Below are 21,465 nucleotides of genomic sequence, written 5' to 3'. Positions count from 1 at the left end.
GTAGGTCAAGGACCGTGGCTCCTCAACATCCCAATCTCAGCATTGCTAATGTCTTTAACTTTGAATGATTCATTTAACATTTTTATTGTGATTCTTGACTGCAAATTTACTTTCAAGAAACATGTTAGGTCTGTGCATTCTTCAATTGCACAAAAAATGATCTTATTGAGTCTTTTAAGATTTATGGTGATCAATCTATTCTAAAGAAGTCTTTTAATTCTTTCATTCTACCTTGGTTCGAGTAGTTTTCCTGTCTGGTCTTCAACCGCTGATTCTCATCTTAATTTGTTGGACAGAAAACTTACGGTTTATTACATTTCTTATTCCTGATCTAGATATTAATCTCTGGCACCGTCGTTCAATTAGTTCATTATGCATGTTGCATAAAATTTTTCATAATTCTGACCATCCTTTACATTCAGATCTTCCCGGACAGTTCCATCTTGTTTATATTACTAGGCATACAGTTAATTCTAATTGTCAGGTCTTTTCCACTATGAAGCTCAAAACTACACAGTGTTCTAGAAGTTTTATTTCACCTGTGACCAAGAAAATCAAACTATTGTTCTCTAGTCTTGTGTAGTGTTTTAGCCTCTGTACCATGGTCTTCCACTGTCTTGGGTTGGAGTTTTCTTCATCTTGTTTTGTTAAAGTTTTTATAGTTTATATAGGAAATATTTATTTTAATGTTGTTACTGTGCTTAAAATATTCTATTTATCCTTGTTTCCTTTTCTCACTGGGTTGCTTTCCATGTTGGAGCCCCTAGGCTTATAGCATATCCTGCTTTTCTAACTAGGGCTGTAGCTTAGCAAATAATAATAATAATAATAATAATAATAATAATAATAATAATAATAATAATAATAATAATAATAATAATAATAATAATAATAATAATAATAATAATAATAATAATAATATTTTTAAAAAATGGCAAAAACTTGAAAATTTACAAATTTTATTGCCCAACCACCAGGCCTGCTTCCGGATGCAACATGCTGGCAAAATGGAATTTCATTCTTATTGTTTTTAATTTGCTTTCATTCTTTCTTTATTCCACATTGTGAGCAAACCTAGGAATGAGATTTTATTTTCAATATCTGTGCAGTCATTTAAGCCCACAGTTCATTTGTCTACATTTGTGACTGATACAATGATAGGTCTATTAGTATTTTGATTCGATTTTAAGATGAGTAATCTTTGTACAAACAATATTTCCCTTAACCATTAACAAGTCTGAATGAAAATGCATAGTGACAGTGTTGCATGTACGATTATTTTACGTCCAGTACGATGTACGATACATACCTTAGGTATACACAAATGTGTGTGTTTAATTAAATAATTATACTAAAATATATTGAAAAGTCAATCATGTAACTCTTAAATAAATATATTGAAACTGTGTACGATAATTTTGGTTGAAAAACGACAATTTTAAGGCTCGTGTACGATAATCCAGTCGAAATAATCTGACGTAAACAAGCATTTACAATTTTATTTTCTAGTTTAGTACTTGTATTTGTAATGGAGTCTCCTAAGATTAAACCTGGCGATTCTCCTGGTGAGTTAATCCAAATGTTTGACTCTCACTAAACTAATATTTCACGTATTTACTATTTTCCTGTTTATAAGTCATTTTTTAACCGTTTACTGCTCTTATGTCTTTATATCAGGTCTATTTTACCTGTTTTTAATGGATGTATATTTCTATGAAACTTTGATAATATTAGTTTGGGTGTATGTATGATAGCGGCCACCTGTGTGTATTATTATATCTAACTTAGAATACGGCAGTGTAAGGGCAGTCGCAGGGGGCGTCAGCCTCCGCGTTAGGTGGGTAGGTAAGGACACGGCTATCAGAGGAGTACTTTATATTCTAGGGGTTTTCGGGGATCCTATAGGTCCACCTGCTGAGTCATCAGCAGCCTTTGCCTTGCCCTTCCTGGTCCTAGCTTGGGTGGAGAAGGGGCTTGCGCGCTGATCGTATGTATATAGGGCCAGTCTTTAGGGCATTGTTCTGCTTGCGAGGGCAATGTCATGGTCCCTTGCTTCTGCCATTCATGAGCAACCTTTAAATATTTAAGTTGAGGGTGAATGTATGATGAAGGCCAACTAAGAATATGGCAGTGTAAGGGGGATCGCAGGGGGCCATTAACCCCCCCCCCTGTTATGGAAGTAGTCAAGGACACGTCTTGTAGGTTAGGTTTAATGGGAAAGTTTAAGTTAAGGGTGAATGTATGATGACGGTCGACTAAGAATACAGCAGTGTAAGGGCGATCGCAGGGGCCATTAACCCCCCCTCCGTTAAGTAAGTAGTGAAGGACACATCTTGTAAGTTAGGTTTGGTGGGAAAGCTCAAGTTAAGGGTGAATGTATGATGACGGCCGACTAAGAATACGGCAGTGTAAGGGCGATCACAGGGGTTCTATGACCCCCCCCCAAGTAAGTAGTTAAGGACACGTCTTGTAGGTTAGGTTTAATGGGAAAGTTTAAGTTAGTTGGTGTCAAATTTCTATGGACGCGGGAGGAACTGGCCGCTGATATAAAAAGATGCTGGAGGAACTGGTATCTGATATACAAAGATGCGGGAGGAACTGGTATCTGGTATACAAAGATGCGGGAGGAACTGGTATCTGTTATACAAAGATGCGGGAGGAACTGGCCGATGATATACAAAGATGCGGGAGGAACTGGTATCTGATATACAAAGATGCGGGAGGAACTGGTATCTGATATACAAAGATGCGGGAGGAACTGGTATCTGATATCCAAAGATGCGGGAGGAACTGGTATCTGATATACAAAGATGCGGGAGGAACTGGCCAATGATATACAAAGATGCGGGAGGAACTGGTATCTGTTATACAAAGATGCGGGAGGAACTGGCCGATGATATACAAAGATGCGGGAGGAACTGGTATCTGATATACAAAGATGCGGGAGGAACTGGTATCTGATATCCAAAGATGCGGGAGGAACTGGTATCTGATATACAAAGATGCGGGAGGAACTGGCCGATGATATACAAAGATGCGGGAGGAACTGGTATCTGATATACAAAGATGCGGGAGGAACTGGTATCTGATATCCAAAGATGCGGGAGGAGCTGGTATCTGATATACAAAGATGAGGGAGGAACTGGCCGATGATATACAAAGATGCGGGAGGAACTGGTATCTGATATACAAAGATGCGGGAGGAACTGGTATCTAATATACAAAGATTAAGTTAACCTTAAACCTTAACCCCTACCCTGATCTATGGAGTCATTTTAAACTCGGTGCCAATGGAGAAGTTTTCAATTGTGTAAATTTATCAAAATTTGGCAGTTTCAAATTGTGAGTAACAGATGAACTTAAGGTTATATACTTTAATTTCTAGAGAAACTGAAATTCACCATAAGAAATGGACGAATGCTGACTATTTTGGCGTATTTCTCTGTATGGCTAATGGAGCTGAGCCATAATAATTAATGTATAGATCAACTAAAATGTGAACACGTTTTCCTTTTTCTAAGTCTATTGTTCACTTTTGGAGGGTTAATATTGATTAGTGCGCATGCGTTGTTTGCATACGCTTTTGGAAGCTTTTAGGTTATGGTAAATATATGATTCTTTAATTTGTAGCCAAATAGATGAAGCATATATTTTTCCTACCTGTTATCTTGTATCCATTTCTGACTATGGATACTGGGGAAAACCACCCATTCATGAGTTTGCCTCCCCCCCTCCCCTTATACAAACAATTATGAGGGATCCCAGAGGGAAACCAATGTTTTGGATGGCAAAACAAATAATTGGTGATTTGCAGCAATAGTAATGATCAGAAATACATAATAAATAGAAGATAACCAGTTTGAAAATTATGTGGTTCATGTAAGTGGTGGGAAATTAAAGTATCATGATTACCTGTAATTCATATCACGTCCTTCGGATGGCTTTAGCCCCGGTGTGGCTTGCATTGCTTGCAAATGAACTTAATCTCACTATTCCTTTGTTCAGGCTAATGGTACATAGCCTAGATGAGTTGTGCACACCAGTCATGTGGGTCATTATTTTGAAGATATTTTTTACTTTAAGATGAACAACAATAGCTATGCTGTATACTGAATGGAGACAGTTTTCAATATAAACATTTATTGACTTAGATAAATTTACACTAAATTTTGAAATAGATGAAACTGGGAGGTGTCTTTTTGCCTTCGTCAAAAGAGAAGATTGTTCCGTAACTGGAGTACAAACCTACGCTATTTATTAGGGGTATTACTTACGGTGAAGCTGAAAGGACGAGCCATTAAAATTTAGAGAGGGTTAACTACCCATTCCTCTAGTTAGCGGGGATAGGGGGTGGTAGCTTGCTACCGCTCCCACTCACACCTGTGATTTAGTTCACTTTGCTTTTGGCTTGGATGGTGAACGGTCGGGGCCATTTTTCATCCTCGCCAAGTTATTTTTGGACTGCCATTAATGCTTTTGTTTGTGCTTTCCCTTTAGTAGTGTGTGTTTGTGTTGACTTCTGCCGACCATGCGTACCTGCCCTGGACTTGAAGGCCGGCCCTGCGGTACCTTCATGTCGGCTGTAGACACATCGTTCACACACTTTGTCCTGGCTGCAGAAGTTGATGGCGTGATAGCGAAAATAAGTGTAGTGAGTGTTGGGAGTAGTCTACCTCCCAGTGGGAAAGGTTTGGGCACCGGCGGAGGAAGAAGTCAAAGCGGGATATTTCTCCTTCAAAAGTTTCTTTGAAGGGGAAAAAACCTAAGGCTTCTTCTTCCGCTTCCTGACCTTCCTCCGAAGCTCCTGCTCGTTCGGTCTCTTCCGAGAGATCATCGAGTAGTAGCGGAGGCCCTTTAATTGATGTTCAAACCTGGTCCTGGAGAGATGGTGTTGCTACCCGTAGCGAAGCGGCCCCACCTCTCCCCTCCGGGTAAGGCCTTGTTTTATGAATAGAACTTACCTGGCAGTTATATATATATATAGCTAATGTCTCTGACTTTCGGAAGAATTTTTCAAAACGCGGCAACCGCCTTGTGGTGGTTGTGCGGTTAGGTGGTTAACACCCCTCACAGGGTGGTACGAGGAATCATTCCCGTTTTCTGTTCTTCAGTTCATCTCTGCCGGCCGGATCGACAACACGTTGGTCCGTCATTAAGAGTTTTTCTTCGCTTTCCTTATTTCGCTGTACCAGTCTGCTGTTTGGTGAAGTACACTGATTTGGGGATTTGGCAATCATGTTTTTGTTATTTCTTTGCTTTTTTGCTGTTATCATTATGAGTGATAAAATTCAATTGCGTGTCCGTGCGAATGAGGAATGTAAGGTGAGGTTACCGAAAATGGCGGTAGAGCCTCACACCGTGTGTTTGAATTGTAGGGGTTTTGAATGTGCCCTTAATAATAGGTGCGGGGAATGTAAGAATTTGAGTGAAAAGGATTGGTTGGTTATGAAGCACTATGTGCGTAAACTAGAGCTCGATAGAGTTAGGAGAGCTTCTAAGTCTAAATCTAAGTCTGTTAGTGGGAAGGAAGACGAACTTAGTGTAGATTTATCCTTTGATCCTATAATTATTTCCTCTTTGGAAGTTGATCCTTCCCTTGAGTTAGTAACTCCTGCTCCTTCTACAGGATCCGTATCTGCGGATGACCTTCGGTACGTTAGGATGGCTGCCGAGTTGAAGGCCATTAAAGAACAACTTGCGGCCTTTAAAGGTAAGAAAAATGAAAGTGATTTTAGTGCTTGTGAAAGTGTAGTGGAGGTGGCGACTGACCGAACCTGTCATTACCCTAGGCCTAGACCTCTACCAAGCTCCCAGGACCAAGGGAGAAGGTACGTCGACAACCGAAAGGGGGTGAGAGGTACGTACCCTCGGTCAGCCGTCGCCTCAGACAGTCCTGTTGCCGATTCCCAGGCTGTTCTTGACCATCATGGAAAAGATTTGCCGGATGTGTTGATTTCTTCTCCGAATCCCTCTCCCAGACGTAAATGGAAGTTTGAGGCGTCAAGACCTACGAAGAGGAGGTGGAACCGCGACGAACTGTCTCGTTCTTTTTCTCCCGGTTCTAGCAGCTATGAACCTTGTCCGTCGGAGGACGATTTAGACTCCGTGCCTGTGAAAAGGACGAAGTCTAAGTCCGCAAGTCATGATGAAGCAGCCGAAGATCCTTCTCTTTCCACGAGTGTTATTCGTCAGTCCTCTCCTTTGGGACCGCAAGACCCAGCAGAAGTTGCTAAATCCTTTATGTCTGTCATGCAGGAACAGCTTTTTACGTTAGTTCAAGCGTTTAGCCGCCCTCACGCCCAGTCTGATAGACGTAAAGACGACTCTTTGCCTATTAAGAAGTCAACTTCTAAGAGGGAACGGAGTTCTTCTCGGCGCCAGGACGATACCGCCTCTATCTCTTGGTGCCAGGACGATGACGGTATGCTTACGCAGAACGATACTTCCTCTCGTCGCCAGGACGATGACGGTATGCTTACGCAGGATGATACTTCCTCTCGTCGCCAGGACGATACCGCCTCTCGCTCTCGATGCCAGGACGATACCGCCTCTCGTTCACGACACCAGGACGATATCACCTCTCGTTCACGACGCCAGGACGATACCGCCTCTCGTTCACGACGCCAGGACGATACCTCCTCTCGTTTTCGACACCAGGACGACTCTGCCTCTCGCTCTCGGCGCCAGGATGATACCAACCTGCTTCCTCAGGACGATACTGCCTCTCGTTCCCAGGACGTTAACAGCTCTCGGTGTAAGGACTCCTCTCCCTCTCACCTTCGGGACTCTTCCTCCTACCGCACCAAGGATTCTTCTAACGCTCGGCTCCCGGACGATACCTCTTCCCGGCGCCAGGACGACTCCTACGCTCGGCGCCAGGACGCAAGCCATCCTTCCTAAGGGGTGAGTCACCCATATTAAATAGCGTGGTTTGTATTTCAGTTACGGAACAAATGACAAATTCGTAGGTAATTTGTATTTTTCCTAACTATTCAAACCTTAGCTATTTAATCAAACTTGCCCGCCAGCCCTATTCCCCGTGAAGTCCTACCTCTAAGCAAAGTGAGATCAGCACAGGTGTGTGTGTGAGGGGGTGGGGTAGCAGGCTACCCTCCCTACCCCCCGCTAACTAGCGGTGGGGTAGTAAACCCTAGTTAAAATTCTAATGGCTCGTCATTTCAGCTATGCCGAAAGTAATAACCCATATTAAATAGCTAAGGTTTGTATAGTTAGGAAAAATACAAATTACCTACGAATTTGTCATTTTACATCATAGTATAACAATGTGATTCTTCCCTTTTTTTTCACGTTGATGCTGATTGGCTTTTCCAGCACTAGCGCTTGACTATATGGCCCAAATTTTGTTAAGCCTTATCCATTGCAGTGTAGAAGTAAGTGGATGATACATACTTGATTAGGAATTTATAGCTGACAGTCGACACATTGTTGTGCATAACTTTACTGATCCTGTAGGATGCCTTTTGTAGGGAATCCAAATTCTTAGGAGAAATGAACTGATTGTAGTGAATACCTTAGTAGTACCTCAAGATGTTAACTGCGTATCATTTTTTATTCTATTTTTGCATCATATTACTAATCCACTTATTTGAAATTTCAATTCTTTTACAGAAGGGGGTGGAGTAGCTGATGTGACCGGCATCTCTCGTTCTGGTCGTGTTCGTAAGAAATCTTCAAAACTTACTGACTTTGAATCTCCTGATGAAATCGACATTAGATTTAAACGTAAAACAGAGAGACCTCCAAAATCCCCACAGAAAATTTTGAAACAAGAAGTAAGTAGAAGTACATTTATCTGACTGACCTTTTCTTCTTAAGTTTTTCAAAAAGAAATTTAAAGTAAAGGATACTTTAAATTTGCTCCAATACCTAATACAAGGCTACAAAGTTGACAGGAGTATGACTTTAGCAATGTTAGAAATGGCCATTAAGCTTTTTAAAGAGAAGCACAGCTGACTGATGGGTGGCTGGGAAGAACTACCCACCCAACAGGTAGCGCTTTCTTATTAAAGGTCGTAGGTTTTTATGGTTAGGAAAAATACAGTTGTTCCGTAACTGAAATACAAACCACGCTATTTAATATGGGTATTACTTTCGGGGTAGCTGAAATGACGAGCCATTAGAATTTTAACGAGGGTTTACTACCCCCATCGCTAGTTAGCGGGGGGTAGGGAGGGGTAGCTTGCTTCCCCCCCCTCACACACCTGTGTGGTAAGCTCACTTTTACTTTGGCTCGGGTGGTGATCGGGCTTGTCCGCTTTCACCCTCGCCTCTTTGACAGCCATTAATGCTTTTTGTCTTATTACTTACTTTTTCCTATACTTGTAATATATATATAAACATTCTTTATGTTTATGTATATATTTGTGTATAGAAATGTGGTAAGTTTTCTTTTCAGTGTTTGTGCTGTGTGTGTAGTGTACGACAACGTCACCGGCGTAGTGCTAGGCCACCGTGGTTTCACGTCATGGGGTACGGCCTCTCCCTCTTGGTCCTTCGGTCGTTCCTTCGGCTTCCGTTAACTCGGCCGCCATGGGGAATCGTCATCGCTGGACTTTCTTCATTCATCTATTATCTTTGCTGTTCCTCCTTTCCTACGGGGAACTTGGATTCTCAGTGAAGGGAATGTGGGAGTTTAGATTGACTACGGTCTCTCTCTCTACTCCAGGTCGTTCACCCCTTACTATTACTACGTACTATTACGGAAGCTTCTTTCCCATTGCGGGTTGGGTTGCTATTCCGTTTATTTGTCTCAATTAATTTTAATGAAATCTAATTGTATTTTTAACTTTTCAGCTTCTCTGTGGAGAACACTTCCCTTTGGGGGTCAGTGGTTCTTACTATTTGTGATCATTCTTAGATGAATTACATAATTATAATTTTGTTATAATTCTGTTTTTGTTACAGTTCTCCGGCCTCTCCCTTCTCCCGTGAATGTCAGTGGGGGAGGAGGGCGCATACTTAATTTTTAATTCTTATGTTTTGCTATTCCTTCGGGGTTACTCTTCGGAGTTCCTCCCTGGTAAATTTCTGTTAAATAATTATTTAACTTTATTTTCCCAGTTAACTATGCAGTTTTTCTTCGTTTGACTAAAGTGTGCCAACGAAGCAGAGCTGTCCTGTTTGTGCCTGGGGAGTCTGCTGTCACTGCCGTCCCTCTAGGACATCGTCATGGGCGTTATCCCTTCTCTTAGAAGTCCTCCCGTGACAACTGTCAGCTCTTCAGTTCATCTTGGAATGCTAAGGAAGTTCGCCTCCAGGGGTAGGTAACTTTCCTTCCGAGGGAGGTTCCCTTCCCAGGTGTGAGAGCATCCCCCTGCAGGGGGGCAACTTCTCATATCTTAATAATTCCTGGATGGGTTTTCCTGGTCCTCAGGCGGTTATGCTCTTGGGGCTGAGTGACCGCACTTGTAACCATGCTCAAGGAGCTGAGCGGTTGCAAAGCCGGGTGCATGAAAACTTCAGGTGGCTATGCTCTTGGGGCTGAGTGGTCGTACCTGCAGCTTTGCTCAAGGGGCTGAGCAGCTGCAGGATCAGTCTTGTGACCTCTCTCGTTCGCGAGGGAGGCCACTCTTAAGGACTCCTCTTCGGAGGATTGCTCCTTATAGGTCAGCTTACTGATCCAACGGCCCTAAGGGGCGCCATCACCAGTGTCTTCAAGTCTCTTCTACGAAGTGTTCACCTCTCTCGTTCGCGTGAGAGGCCACTCATAGAGACCCCTCTTCGGAGGATTGTTCCTGATTAGACCAGCCATCTCCTAGACCTGCTGACCTGCCGTCTCTGTTCCTGGCTGCTGGCGCTGGGGGAAAAACCCCGTTATCCAACGGGCACCGGTCCCTTCGGGGCAAAAGGGGTTTTCTCACATTGTGAGTAAGTCCCTTAAGCGCCAGGTATCCCCTGCGTGCCAACGTTCTCCTGCCCGCAAGCGCTCCCCTGCTGTTCCTGAGACTGCCATCCAGAGACATCCTGTTCTAGGGACTGCACAGGCGCTCACCAGTGATTCAGCCTACGAGTGCCTCCTAGTCTGTTCTACGAAGGGCAGCTCTCTCTTCGCGGGAAAGGTCTCTCATAGAGACCCTTCCTCGGAGTATCAAGCAGATCTTCCAGTGTTGAGCCAGCTGACCTACCAATCTACCAGCTCAACCTTGCACTGCAACGAAGGGCTTCGGCTCTGGACTCTGAAGCAATCCTGCCTACGGTCCTCATCGTGGGATGACCGCCCTTTTTAAGGACACATCCCAGTTCCTGATCGTCCTGTCAGCTGACCCTGCATAAACGCGCGCGCGCTTGCCCGCCGATAATCTTCTTACGCCAACGATCTTCTCACTCCCGCAAGCACCGACGATCTTCTTTCGCGCGCTAGCGCTGACGATCTTCTTTCGCGCGCTAGCGCTGACGATCTTCTTTCGCGCGCTAGCGCTGACGATCTTCTTTCGCGCGTTAGCGCTGACGATCTTCTTTCGCGCGTTAGCGCTGACGATCTTCTTTCGCGCGCAAGCGCCGATGATCTTCTTTCGCGCACAAGCGCTGAAGATCTTCCTACGCGCGTAAGCGCCGACGATGGTCTGCGCGCAGGCACCAATGGTTTCCTGCGCGCGCTCGCCAATCTTCTAACGCGCGCGAGCGCCGACGATCTTCTTGAGCGCGCAAGCGCCGACGTTCTTCAAGCGCCAACGATCTTCTTACATGCGCAAGCACCGACGATCTTCTTACTCGCTCAAGCGCTCAAGCGCGACGATCTTCTTACATGCGCAAGCGCCGACGATGGTCTTCCGCGCGCATCAACAAACTCCTACGCGCTGCAGCACACTCCAACATTCTAGTCCACACAGGCTCTTCATTCTGATCCTGCATATCAATATGATTCCTGCGCACTCTATGAAGTCTCGCCCGCGCATGCGCGAGCATGCGAGCATTTTCAGCAGTCTCCCGCGCGCCTGCTTCAGCGCTTCGACAGTCTCTGGCGCGCGACCCCCGGATATTCCCTATCGCGCAAGCGCCAGCGCGTTCCCTAGCACAATCACCAATACCCTCCCCCGCGCGAGGCTGCCGGACATCGCGCGGTAAGGGCGCCATCACCACTTTCCCCCCCCCCAAGCACAGAACAGCGCGCTTGCTGGTGGGGGGGGGGAAGGTTCCAGAAAGGCACAGGGACATGACTTCCTTATCTTTTTGCAGGCGACTTCCCCTCTAGAGGGAGTGTCTGACAAAGCAGCCGTCAGCCTTTTTTGGGACTCTAATCAGAGCGGTAGCACAGGCTTTCAAGCTGTTCTCTCTGAGTTGAGCCACAAATTCTTGGCTGCATCTACTCCCCCGAAGAGGAAAAGAGGAGTTTCGAACGATGTAACTTCTACGAGGACGTAGCTGTCTCCTTGTAAGTCTTCGAGGCAGGCACTCCCCCCACTCAGATTTTTCTCCCTCACCTTCGGACGAAGTTTTCCCGCCCTCAGGAGAGTCACGGGAGGTGAGACTTTCCCCAATCACACCATTAAGGGAAACCCCACCTCGCGCGGTAAAGTCTTCTCGAATAGGGGTGGAGAAGAGCTTGCCTCCGTTGTGGTTGGAGTCCTGCATCCCTCCCAGGAGGGAGTCAAAGGACTCCAAGACAGTAACGGAAGTCCCGTAGCACCAAAATCTACAGGCTCAGACATTCTTTCGTTATGGGAACGAACCTGTTTGAGCCTAAGGATGTGAAGCAGGCAGCTGAGAGGTGTAGGAAGTCGCCAAGACTCCCTCCTATATGGGGCTTTGACATTCAAGCCCTATAAACCTCCAGCACCTCAGCAACCACGCCCCACCAAAACAACGGCAGCTAAGACAGTGGGGTCTAAGCCCTTTCCGATCAAGGACAAGAAAGGCAATTAGTCCCCCAGGGGAGGGAAGAATCCTAGAACGAGCAGCCGAGGCCACAAACGCTAGGATTGCCAGTTCCCCTGCATGTCCGCCATTGGCGCGATACCTACAAGGTTGCGCAGACAGGTTGCAGCAACTCAGGGCTGTTTCCTGGACGTTTTCCTTAATCAGTCTGGGATATCGCGTCCTATTCACAACACCTTTACCTCCCCTGAGGACGAATCCGGTGTCATTTAGCACCCTTGCCATGGGATCAGCAATGGGGCGAACTCTGTGGGCAGAGGCCCAGATTAAAGCAAACTCCGGTCAGCATGGAGACCGCAGACACAGTCAGTCTTGCAGTAAACCGCAAGACTTCATGTGTATACTGGATCTGAAGGACGCGTACTTCCAGATCCCAGTCCATCCGTCTTCAAGGAAGTACTTAGGATTCAGCATGGACAACAAGGAGTACCAGTTCAAGGTGCTGTGTTTCGGTTTCTCCACAGCACCACAGGGTTTCACCAGAGTTTTTACCCTAATATCTTTGTGGGCACTCAGGATCGGCTTCCATCTCCTCCATTATCTGGATGATGCCCTGATCCTAGCAGACTCGGAGTCACTCCCTCTTTGACACCAAGACAAACTTCTAGGACTTTGCCAGTACCTAAGAGTCAGGGTAAGTCTCGAGAAGTCCGCTTTGCTGCCCAATCAAAGACTGGTTCACCTAGGCATGATTATAGACACCAATCTCCATAAGGCCTTCCATCAGACGACAGGATAGCAAGGCTGAGAAGAGTCACAATCCCTTTCCTCAGACGAGAAGAGCTTCCAACCCAATCGTGGTTACGTCTCCTCGGTCACCTTTTACCCTTGGCTCGTCTAGTTCTCAACGGTCGCCTCAGGATGAGGTTTCTCCAGGGGCGACTCAGGTCCTAGTGGAATCAAGGTTACGATTCCCCGGACATCATGATCCCTATGGATCCTGCGGAACAGACGAACCGCCAGTGGTGGGTGACAGGTGAGAACCTACGAAGAAGAATGGATCTTCTCGTTTCCTTCCCATGGATTGGATGCTGTTTTCGGACACCACAAGAGAAGGGGGGAGGGGCACATTCTGTTCCACAGTACCTCAGGCCTGTGGTCAGAATCTGCTAGAGATGAAGGCCGTCTTCCTGGCCTTTCAACAGTTCCAACAAAGACCTGGCGGATCATTCTGTGGTGTGATGAGCTACAACACCACAGTAGTAGCTTACATCAACAAGCAAGGAGGTACCTTTTCAAAGCAGCTATCTCATTTTCTCAGTAGAGATACTGAGATAGATCGAAGTCCACCACTCGATTCCTCTATTGGCTCGCTTCATTCCAGACAAAGGGAATGTGCTCGCTGACAATCGGAGCAGAGCATCTCAGATAATGAGTACCGAGTGGTCCTTGGATCATTCAGTAGCCAACAAAGTCCTGACTTTGTGGGGTTACCCGACTGTGGATCGGTTTGCTACAGCGCTGAACTTCAAGCTCCTGCTGTATTCCCCCCCCCAGTCCCAGATCCCAAGGCACTCTGGCAAGATGCCTTCCAACAACGGTGGGACAGCACCGACGTGTACGCTTTTCCCCGTTCTGTCTGATGAGGAAGGTGCTCAACAAGACCAGAATATCGGTCAATCTTTCGATGACCCTTTATAGCTACGCTATGGCATCACGCAGAATGGTTTCCGGACCTTCCGCAACTCCTATCAGAGTTACCGAGAGAGCTCCCTCCACGACACAATCTACTCAGACAACCACTGCCACCATCTTTCACAAAACCGTAGCTTTGCTTCGACCTCACGCCTGGAGACTATCCAGTATCTCCTCACTAAGAGAGGATTGTCGCAACAAGTTGCGAACGGGATGTCTGGACACCGCGTAGGTCATCCGCAGGGGTCTACCAGGCAAAGTGGCAAGTTTTCTGTGGTTGGAGTCGTGGAAGGGGTATCTCTCCACTAGATACCACTATTCCAGCGATAGCGGAGTTCTTCGTATATTTGCGGGAAGAATGCGCCTTTCAGTCTCGGCAATGAAAGGCTATCGCACAGCCTTAAGTCTAGCCTTCAGGCTCAAAGGAGTGGAAATTTCTTCTTCGCTGGAACTTTCCCTACTCATACGAAGATATGATCTTACCTGCCCTCAGTCGGAAGTGAGACCTCCTCCATGGAACGTGGTTCGAGCCTCCCTACGAACCATTACGCAGGCTTCAGATCGCCACCTAACTTGGAAGACGGTGTTCCTACTAGCTTTGGCCTCGGCCAAGCGAATCAGTGAACTTCATGGTCTCTCGTATGACATCGGCCATGCATGGGGATGATGGGAGGTAACGTTCAGATTTGTCTCTGAGTTTGTGGCTAAGACACAGAATCCGGGAGTGCCGGATCCTCGGTTCGACTCTTTCCGGATTTCGAGTCTGCGTTCTGTAACAGATGACCCAGACCACCCCCTACTGTGTCCAGTAAGGAGTCTGAGGTTATATCTCAAAGAACGGCTGTATTTGTCCCCAAGTGCAAGCTTTGTTTGTGAGCACTGGGAGAACGAAGAGGAGGGTAACAAGAATACCATCTCGGCTTGGATTCGTAGGGTGATCCATCTGTCCCTGAATCCTGACCCTCTTCCATCATGTCGCCTTAGAGTGCATGATGTCAGGGGGCGTAGCTTCAAGAAGAACTTCCCAGTGACGCAGGTTCTACAAGCAGGGGTGTGGAAGCGTCAGACGACCTTCACAGCCCACTACCTGCAAGACGTGACCCACAGGAGGCTCGATACGTTCTTTATTGGCCCTGTGGTGGCTGCACAACAGCTGGTTTAAACCTCAGGCTCCTTAATGGACAAGTAGCAGAGGGTTGAGGGCATTGTTTCCCGGTCTTAGTCTGCATGAAAGGAAAGGTATGTCTGGCCCATATTCTTTTCTTCATCCTCCCCTCTCTTGGGGAAAGCAGCCTCCTGGGTTCTCTGCACAGCTGACCTCAAACCACTGCAGGTAAACCATGTTTCCTTGTGTTCGAGTATTAAGTTAATACTGTCACGTCCCAATACTCTGACGAGGTGGTATTAGGGAAGTCCTAGCCTAAAGTTTTCCATCTAAGAACTTCAGGTCAACTTCCTAGGACGAGTCACACATAATCCTTCACACCCAGCTTATGTAGGCCGCAGCCCTTGCATAGCAAGGTGCGAGCGAGATGCAGGGACTCTTTATTGTTGAGTGCTGACAAACTCAGATAATGAGTCCCCGGGCAAAGCCAAAAGCCAGTATGGCTCGGATTTTTCCACCTTTCCTAAGGGTTGAGTCACCCATATTAAATAGCGTGGTTTGTATTTCAGTTACGGAACAAATGACAAATTTGTAGATAATTTGTATTTTTTCTAACTATACAAACCTTAGCTATTTAATCAAACTTGCCCGCCAGCCCTATCCCCCGTGAAGTCCTACTGCTAAGCAACGTAAGCTCACCACACAGGTGTGGGAGGGGGGGGGGGGGGTGTAGCAAGCTACCCCTACCTACCCCCCGCTAATTAGCGATGGGGATAGTAAACCCTCGTTAAAATTCTAATTACTCGTCATTTCAGCTACGCCGAAAGTAATACCCATATTAAATAGCTAAGGTTTGTATAGTTAGGAAAAATACAAATTATCTCCGAATTTGTCATATCGATTAAAAGATTTGTTTTTATTACCGTGAAAATGAAATAATACAGAGCATAAAATTTTTTACCAATGGCTCTAAAGTGCTTAAAAGTGGCTATACTGTAAAAAGACTTGGAATTTACAGTTCTTATGTACATAGTACCGGAGTAGTTACTAGGGTAAGCTGCACAACTTGCATACCAGTGAACTATAATTAAATTCCCAAGCCTCCAGTGACTCGACTAATGGCATTTCATTTAAAAAACCCTTTGTGTTAATATTGTGGAATCAGTATTCAGTTATGTGCAAAAGAAATCAATTTTTAACACATCCTTGCACTAAAAGAATCATGGGTAGAATATTAGGTTGAAATTTCTTTTTAGACTTCAATTGCTTTGATGGCATCTGTTGGGTTAGTTGTGTACCCATGCACTCAACTCCAGTGTCCTAGGTTCAATAAGGATGTGATTAGAAGTGTATTTCTATTGCTTATATGGTTGTGCTAATTTAAAAAATGATTTACTGTACGCCACTCAGAAATTATATTACCTTTGATTATATTGAAAATGAATTCCATCCAGACTTTATTTCAAAATCAGAGTCAGTATATTGTATTGTGTACAAAGAAGATGATGGCTGGTAAGTAATAGAAATATATAAAGGAGTAAAATAGTTAGTTGTTTAACTTTACAGGAAATTAATTCATGTATGTTTCATTGTATTGAAATTATTTTCAGGATGTTGGATAGATTAAAGTATCTTGTTGTGTTTGACAACCATGCAGGCTAAATCCCTTGTGCCTATCACTCTTTCACCATTACCCACACACACCTGTTGATGTTTTGTATTAAGATTAATGAAAGGTATTGAAGTCGTTTCAAGCTTTATATTGAAAGTAGAAGACAAATATGAGATAACGCACTTTTTATCAACAGGTGAGTGATTTGTTCGATGACTCGGATGGTTACATTGATGATGATTTATTGGAAATTAAAGATGGTAAGTCAACTTACACTGCATATGCATCTTTCCAATTATGTAATGATTTTATCAAATATTCTCAAATGATCTTTTATTTTAGGTTTTTTCTTACATGAATACAAACCTGAGTCTTTAATAGGAATATGACTTCAACAAAGCTTGAACAGCATTTAAACTTTTAACGAGGTAAACGTGGTTACCTGTTAGCTGGTGAGAATGCCCCATCCACCCGACAGGCGGAGTAGCCCTTTCTTCAATATCTGTACCAGTTTTGTACTGACAGGCCTTTTACTCTCCTGAATCTTGTTTGTGCTGTTTTTGATGTATGTACTTGATGGTGACTCCATGGGCAGACATGTGACTTTGCGTTGGTAAGCCTGGCCATAACTGCAGCCAGTACATGGGTAAACTGAATGGGGATCCTCATCAACATTGTGGTTTTTGTGGGGGCATGACCATTCGCAGGATTCCCCCTCGTGACAAGTGGCCTTCTCTTCTGTAGGCAAAGTTCCAGGGGAAGAGGAAGAAGACAACTAAGAGGAATTCATCAGCATATAACTTTGCAATGCCCAAGCTGATACTAAAGAAGCTCTTTAGCTTCTTGTAATCTATGGGTTCGATGCTTTCGATGCCTGCTATCTCCTTTGCGTTCCTCTGGGGCTGGATCCTTTAAAGGAATTTGTATGGGGAAGAGAGACCTACCTTGCCCTTAGGGAGTCCTTTGCAGAAGCCAGTGGTATCACCTTCCCCCAGCAAAAGTAATGCCTCTCTGCTAAAGTACTCTTATCGCTGTGCTGACCGACAACGACTCTCACGAGGACTTCTGGACCTTGGTAAGTTATGGCCTTCTCTAGGTATCGAATGTTTCCCATTGACTGAGAAGCTCTTAGAGCTGTTAGCTGCAGCTAGGACCCAGATGTCTCATCTTTCTGTGCCCTCCTTTCTGGCTGTACCACCTGCAGAAGAGTGATGTGATGTTGTGCCCCTCAACGAGTCCTTGCATATTGCATTGAAGGAGCCTGTTTCCTTGCCTGCTGCAGAGATGTGGCCGCAAGCCCTGAAATCCTTAACGTTGGTGAGGCATGATGAGTGATTACTGATGTGTAAGTGTTCACCCTCCCCTTTCACCTCACCTGTTCTTGCATCTTTTTCCTTACCTGATGCAGAGCCTTCAAATGTGATGTCTGCTGCTCCAAAGAGAAGGAAGAAGTCACCAAAGCACAGAAGAACTGATTGGGCTGAGTCTCACGAATCGTTGACCGATCTGTGCACAGTTTGTTTGGAGGCAGCGCTGTGCCAAAATCTGACCTACCCTCAGGAAGATGTTTCAGCATGAAGTACAGTAGCTCATGCTCCTGCTATCAGTGCTTTCTAGCTCTGCTGGTCCGGAAGTTGGCTGCTGGCCTCATTCCCCTGCTGCACATAGATATTCGCACGACACTCGGGTAACACCAATGATGAAAGCCGCCTTGAAGAGATCTGTTAGAAGTGGAGAAGAGACTTTAGATCGTTCTTTTGCTCTTCCAAGTGGGAAAAGCCTTCTTCATGCATTCGCAAAAAAACAGGTAGATCTGGGATCTTCTCATCACCTGCTGACTCCATTAGACCACCATCCATGAGACTGCTCCCCAATACTGTAGACCATTCTCCATGAGAACTCTCTTCACGTAAACATCCTCCTAGAGTATGAGCTCCTCTAGCACAAACGGCAGGCAGCAAATCATATTTCCGGTCTCCACATGGAAAGGATCCATGCTATTGGTCTCCACACTCCCAGTTTCCTCATGTGTGACCAATCACCGGTTCCTTAGTCTTCTTGCATTGGGTACCCCGCCTCAAGGCACTGACCCTGAAGACTCCTCGCAATTGAACAGAGAGCGACTATACCCCACATGCTTCAACTTCACGATATCCAGACTAAAAGTATTTCCAGAGATTTTGACCCTCAGTCACCTGTTCCTCACTGTCGATGACAGACATCATACCACCTACCATCGCGTTTAGATTCTGCCGGTTGCTGAGATCTTCTAATGCACTGAGACTGGTCAGAATCACGAGGGTTCTCAATTTGGTGGGATCAGTCTACAGTCAGCCCTCGTTAATCACAGGGTCTTGCTTCGCGGTTTCTGTTTTCCGCGACCAAGGGAGGGAAAAAAAACCTTTGTGATGACTGTTTACCCAACATTAAGAATTTGATTTCTTATAGTTGGCAATAGCATTGGGATGGCCAAGAACAATGCAATACTGTACATATTAAATAAAAATTCTCATAAAAATCGCAATAAAATTCAAGCGGGGCGATGATTTCAAATAGCCCGCGCTCCTTCACTCTGGGAACGCTGCGCGCCATTACCTATCTCTACACCCAGCTGGTCTTGTCTCTCTCTGTACAGTGTATGTCCATTTACTGTGGTAAGAAATTAAAGCTATACAGTGAACCCTCGTTTATCGCGGTAGATAGGTTCCAGACCCAGCTGCGATAGGTGAAAATCCGCGAAGTAGTGACACCATATTTACCTATTTATTTAACATGTATATTCAGACTTTTAAAACCTTCCCTTGTACGTAGTACTGTTAACAAACTACCCTTTAATGTACAGAACACTTAATGCATGTACTACAGTACCCTAAACTAAAACAGGCACAAATATTAAGGGCAATTTTATATCATGCGTTTCCTAAACACGCTAAAAAGCACGATAAAAAAATGGCAACCAATGTTTTGTTTACGTTTATCTCTGATCATAATGAAGAAACAAACTCATTTAGTGTACACATATATGTATAGGTTAGTTTTTGCATCGATTATATTGATTATACAGTATGTTGATTTTGTTATTACCAATGTTTTACTTAATTTTTCTTAGGACTTCCAAATGAAATGTTTTTCTTTATGACGCCGCCTGAAATGACGGCGTCATAAAGTACGCTCAGTAAACAACCACGCTCAGAACAAAGAAGGCATTTAATGCGCATGATGAAAGTGATAAATAATGATATTTACAGTAAAAGCTCTTAGAAAATATGTTATTACAAATATTATTTACCGTATCTATATAAAATCATACAGTACATACTGTACATAGCAAAGCAGGAAAACAATTTACCTGTACGAGAGAGAGAGAGAGAGAGAGAGAGAGAGAGAGAGAGAGAGAGAGAGAGAGAGAGAGAGAGAGAGAGAGAGAGATTGTTTTACATACGTAAATGTAAATTTTAAACAAAAAAAATATGGTAGGTTACAACATGTATACTCTTCAGACTTTTAAAACCTTCCCTTTAACTTAATGCATACAGTACTAAACTAAAACAGGCACAAATATTAAAATGTTAGAATATTAAAGTAAAAAATAAAGATTGTTACTGTACTCGCTATGATGATGGCGATGAATTTGCTGCACAGTAGAAATGATGATGGTGAAGCTGATGATGTCTTCTACTGTGCAGCCAATAATAGTATTTTACGTCTCTTCAGACGGAGGTGTCTTTTCCTGGGACACCTCTTCAACTTCTTCAATTTCTTCCGAAGGCGTACTAGCAGGAGGAACTGGCTCTTTTTTGCGAGGTTGGAAGAACATTGTGATCGGAAGTTGCTGCCGCTGCTTCTTTTTTCGCTCTAAGAGCATCCTGTAGGGAGTCATGATGTCATCGACCTTCTTGGAGAATTGCATAGACCGAACCATATCCTCGTCCCACTCTTGCAACATTTCTTTCGCCTCCTTCATATGGTTGCAGAACTTGGCAAGCCGTTCTAATGTTAAGCCCGTTTCTTCGACATTTTCTTGGGTCTCTTCCTGCATTTCACTCTCTTCTTCACTTGCCGATTTCGTCAGGTCTTCTAGGTCTGCGTCAGTTAGCGGCTGGGAATTGCAGTCCAACAACTCGTCGACGTCTTCAGTCGTCATGTCGCCAAACCCGTCACCTCCAATTATGGCAGCCAACTGCACAGATTTGCGTATTGCAGAGTGTTGGATTTCAGATGGAGTAAATCCCTCGTCGTCGTAAACAATCTGGGGCCACAACTTCTTCCAGCTCGCATTCACGGTTGCAGGTTTCATTTCTTGCAGTGCCTTCTGAATGTTCTGCAGGCACGTGGCTATGGTGTACTGCCGCCAGTACGCCTTCAAATTAAAATCTTCATCCTTATCATCTTGGGCAGCATCCACACACGCAACGAGGTCCGCCAAGGTATTCTTCGTGTAGAGGGCCTTAAACGCCCTGATAACCCCCTGGTCCATCGGTTAATTAATGACGTGTTTTTGGGTGGCAGGAACTCAACCTGAACGCCCTCACGCGACAGGTCAGTTGCGTGTTCACCAGCGTTATCCATAAGGAGAAGGATCTTGAATGGCAAGCCCTTCTCTACGAGATATTCATTGACTTGCGGGATGAAACACTGGTGGAACCAGTTGGAGGTCAGCATCTTCGTAATCCGTGCTTTTGGATTATGCATCCAGTACACGGGAAGGAGATTCTTGTTTTTATTTTTCAAAGCACGAGGATTTTTCGACTTATAAATAAGCCCCGGCTTTAGCAAAAATCCAGCAGCATTGCCACACATCACGAGGGTAACGCGATCCTTGAATGCTTTAAAGCCAGAGGCTTTGGCTTCTTCTTTGAACAGGAAAGTTCGCGACGGCATTCTCTTCCAAAACAAGCCGGTCTCATCCATATTAAAGACTTGTTCCGGCTTGTATCCACCTTCGGCGATAATATTCTTGAACGTCTGGTTCACGTAAGTTTCAGCAGCGGCAGTGTCAGCGGAAGCAGCCTCGCCATGCAGGGAAACGCTTTCCAGGACGAAGCGTTTCTGAAACTTCGCGAACCATCCTTTGCTGGCGGAAAAACGTTGTTTCTGATGCTGAGAATCAGTGGATGTCCCTGGTTGAGGTTCATCTGCATCATCATCTTCTTCAGCATGGTCGCCATCGTCGTCTTGAGGTTCTTTTGCCGCAAAATTCTCATACAAGCTCAAAGCC

At 44.9% G+C, this 21,465-nt stretch overlaps 1 protein-coding gene across 1 annotated transcript in view; it reads left to right on the top strand.

The window, feature by feature from the left end:
- The first annotated feature begins 1,452 nt into the window (after positions 1-1,452).
- The window catches only part of LOC137623207 (HMG box-containing protein 4), a 96,842-nt gene continuing 76,829 nt past the window's right edge, over positions 1,453-21,465 (top strand). Inside the window, exons 1-3 of the mRNA XM_068353924.1 lie at positions 1,453-1,565; positions 7,630-7,793; positions 16,444-16,507. Coding sequence (XP_068210025.1) covers positions 1,529-1,565; positions 7,630-7,793; positions 16,444-16,507 — 265 coding nt within the window. The 5' untranslated portion in view covers positions 1,453-1,528. The remainder of the gene's footprint in view (positions 1,566-7,629; positions 7,794-16,443; positions 16,508-21,465) is intronic.

Source organism: Palaemon carinicauda, chromosome 30 (assembly GCF_036898095.1).
Source record: "Palaemon carinicauda isolate YSFRI2023 chromosome 30, ASM3689809v2, whole genome shotgun sequence".
Lineage (NCBI taxonomy): Eukaryota > Metazoa > Arthropoda > Malacostraca > Decapoda > Palaemonidae > Palaemon > Palaemon carinicauda.
The sequence above is the reverse complement of the archived record's forward strand: the minus strand, read 5'-3'. Positions and strand labels throughout refer to the sequence as shown.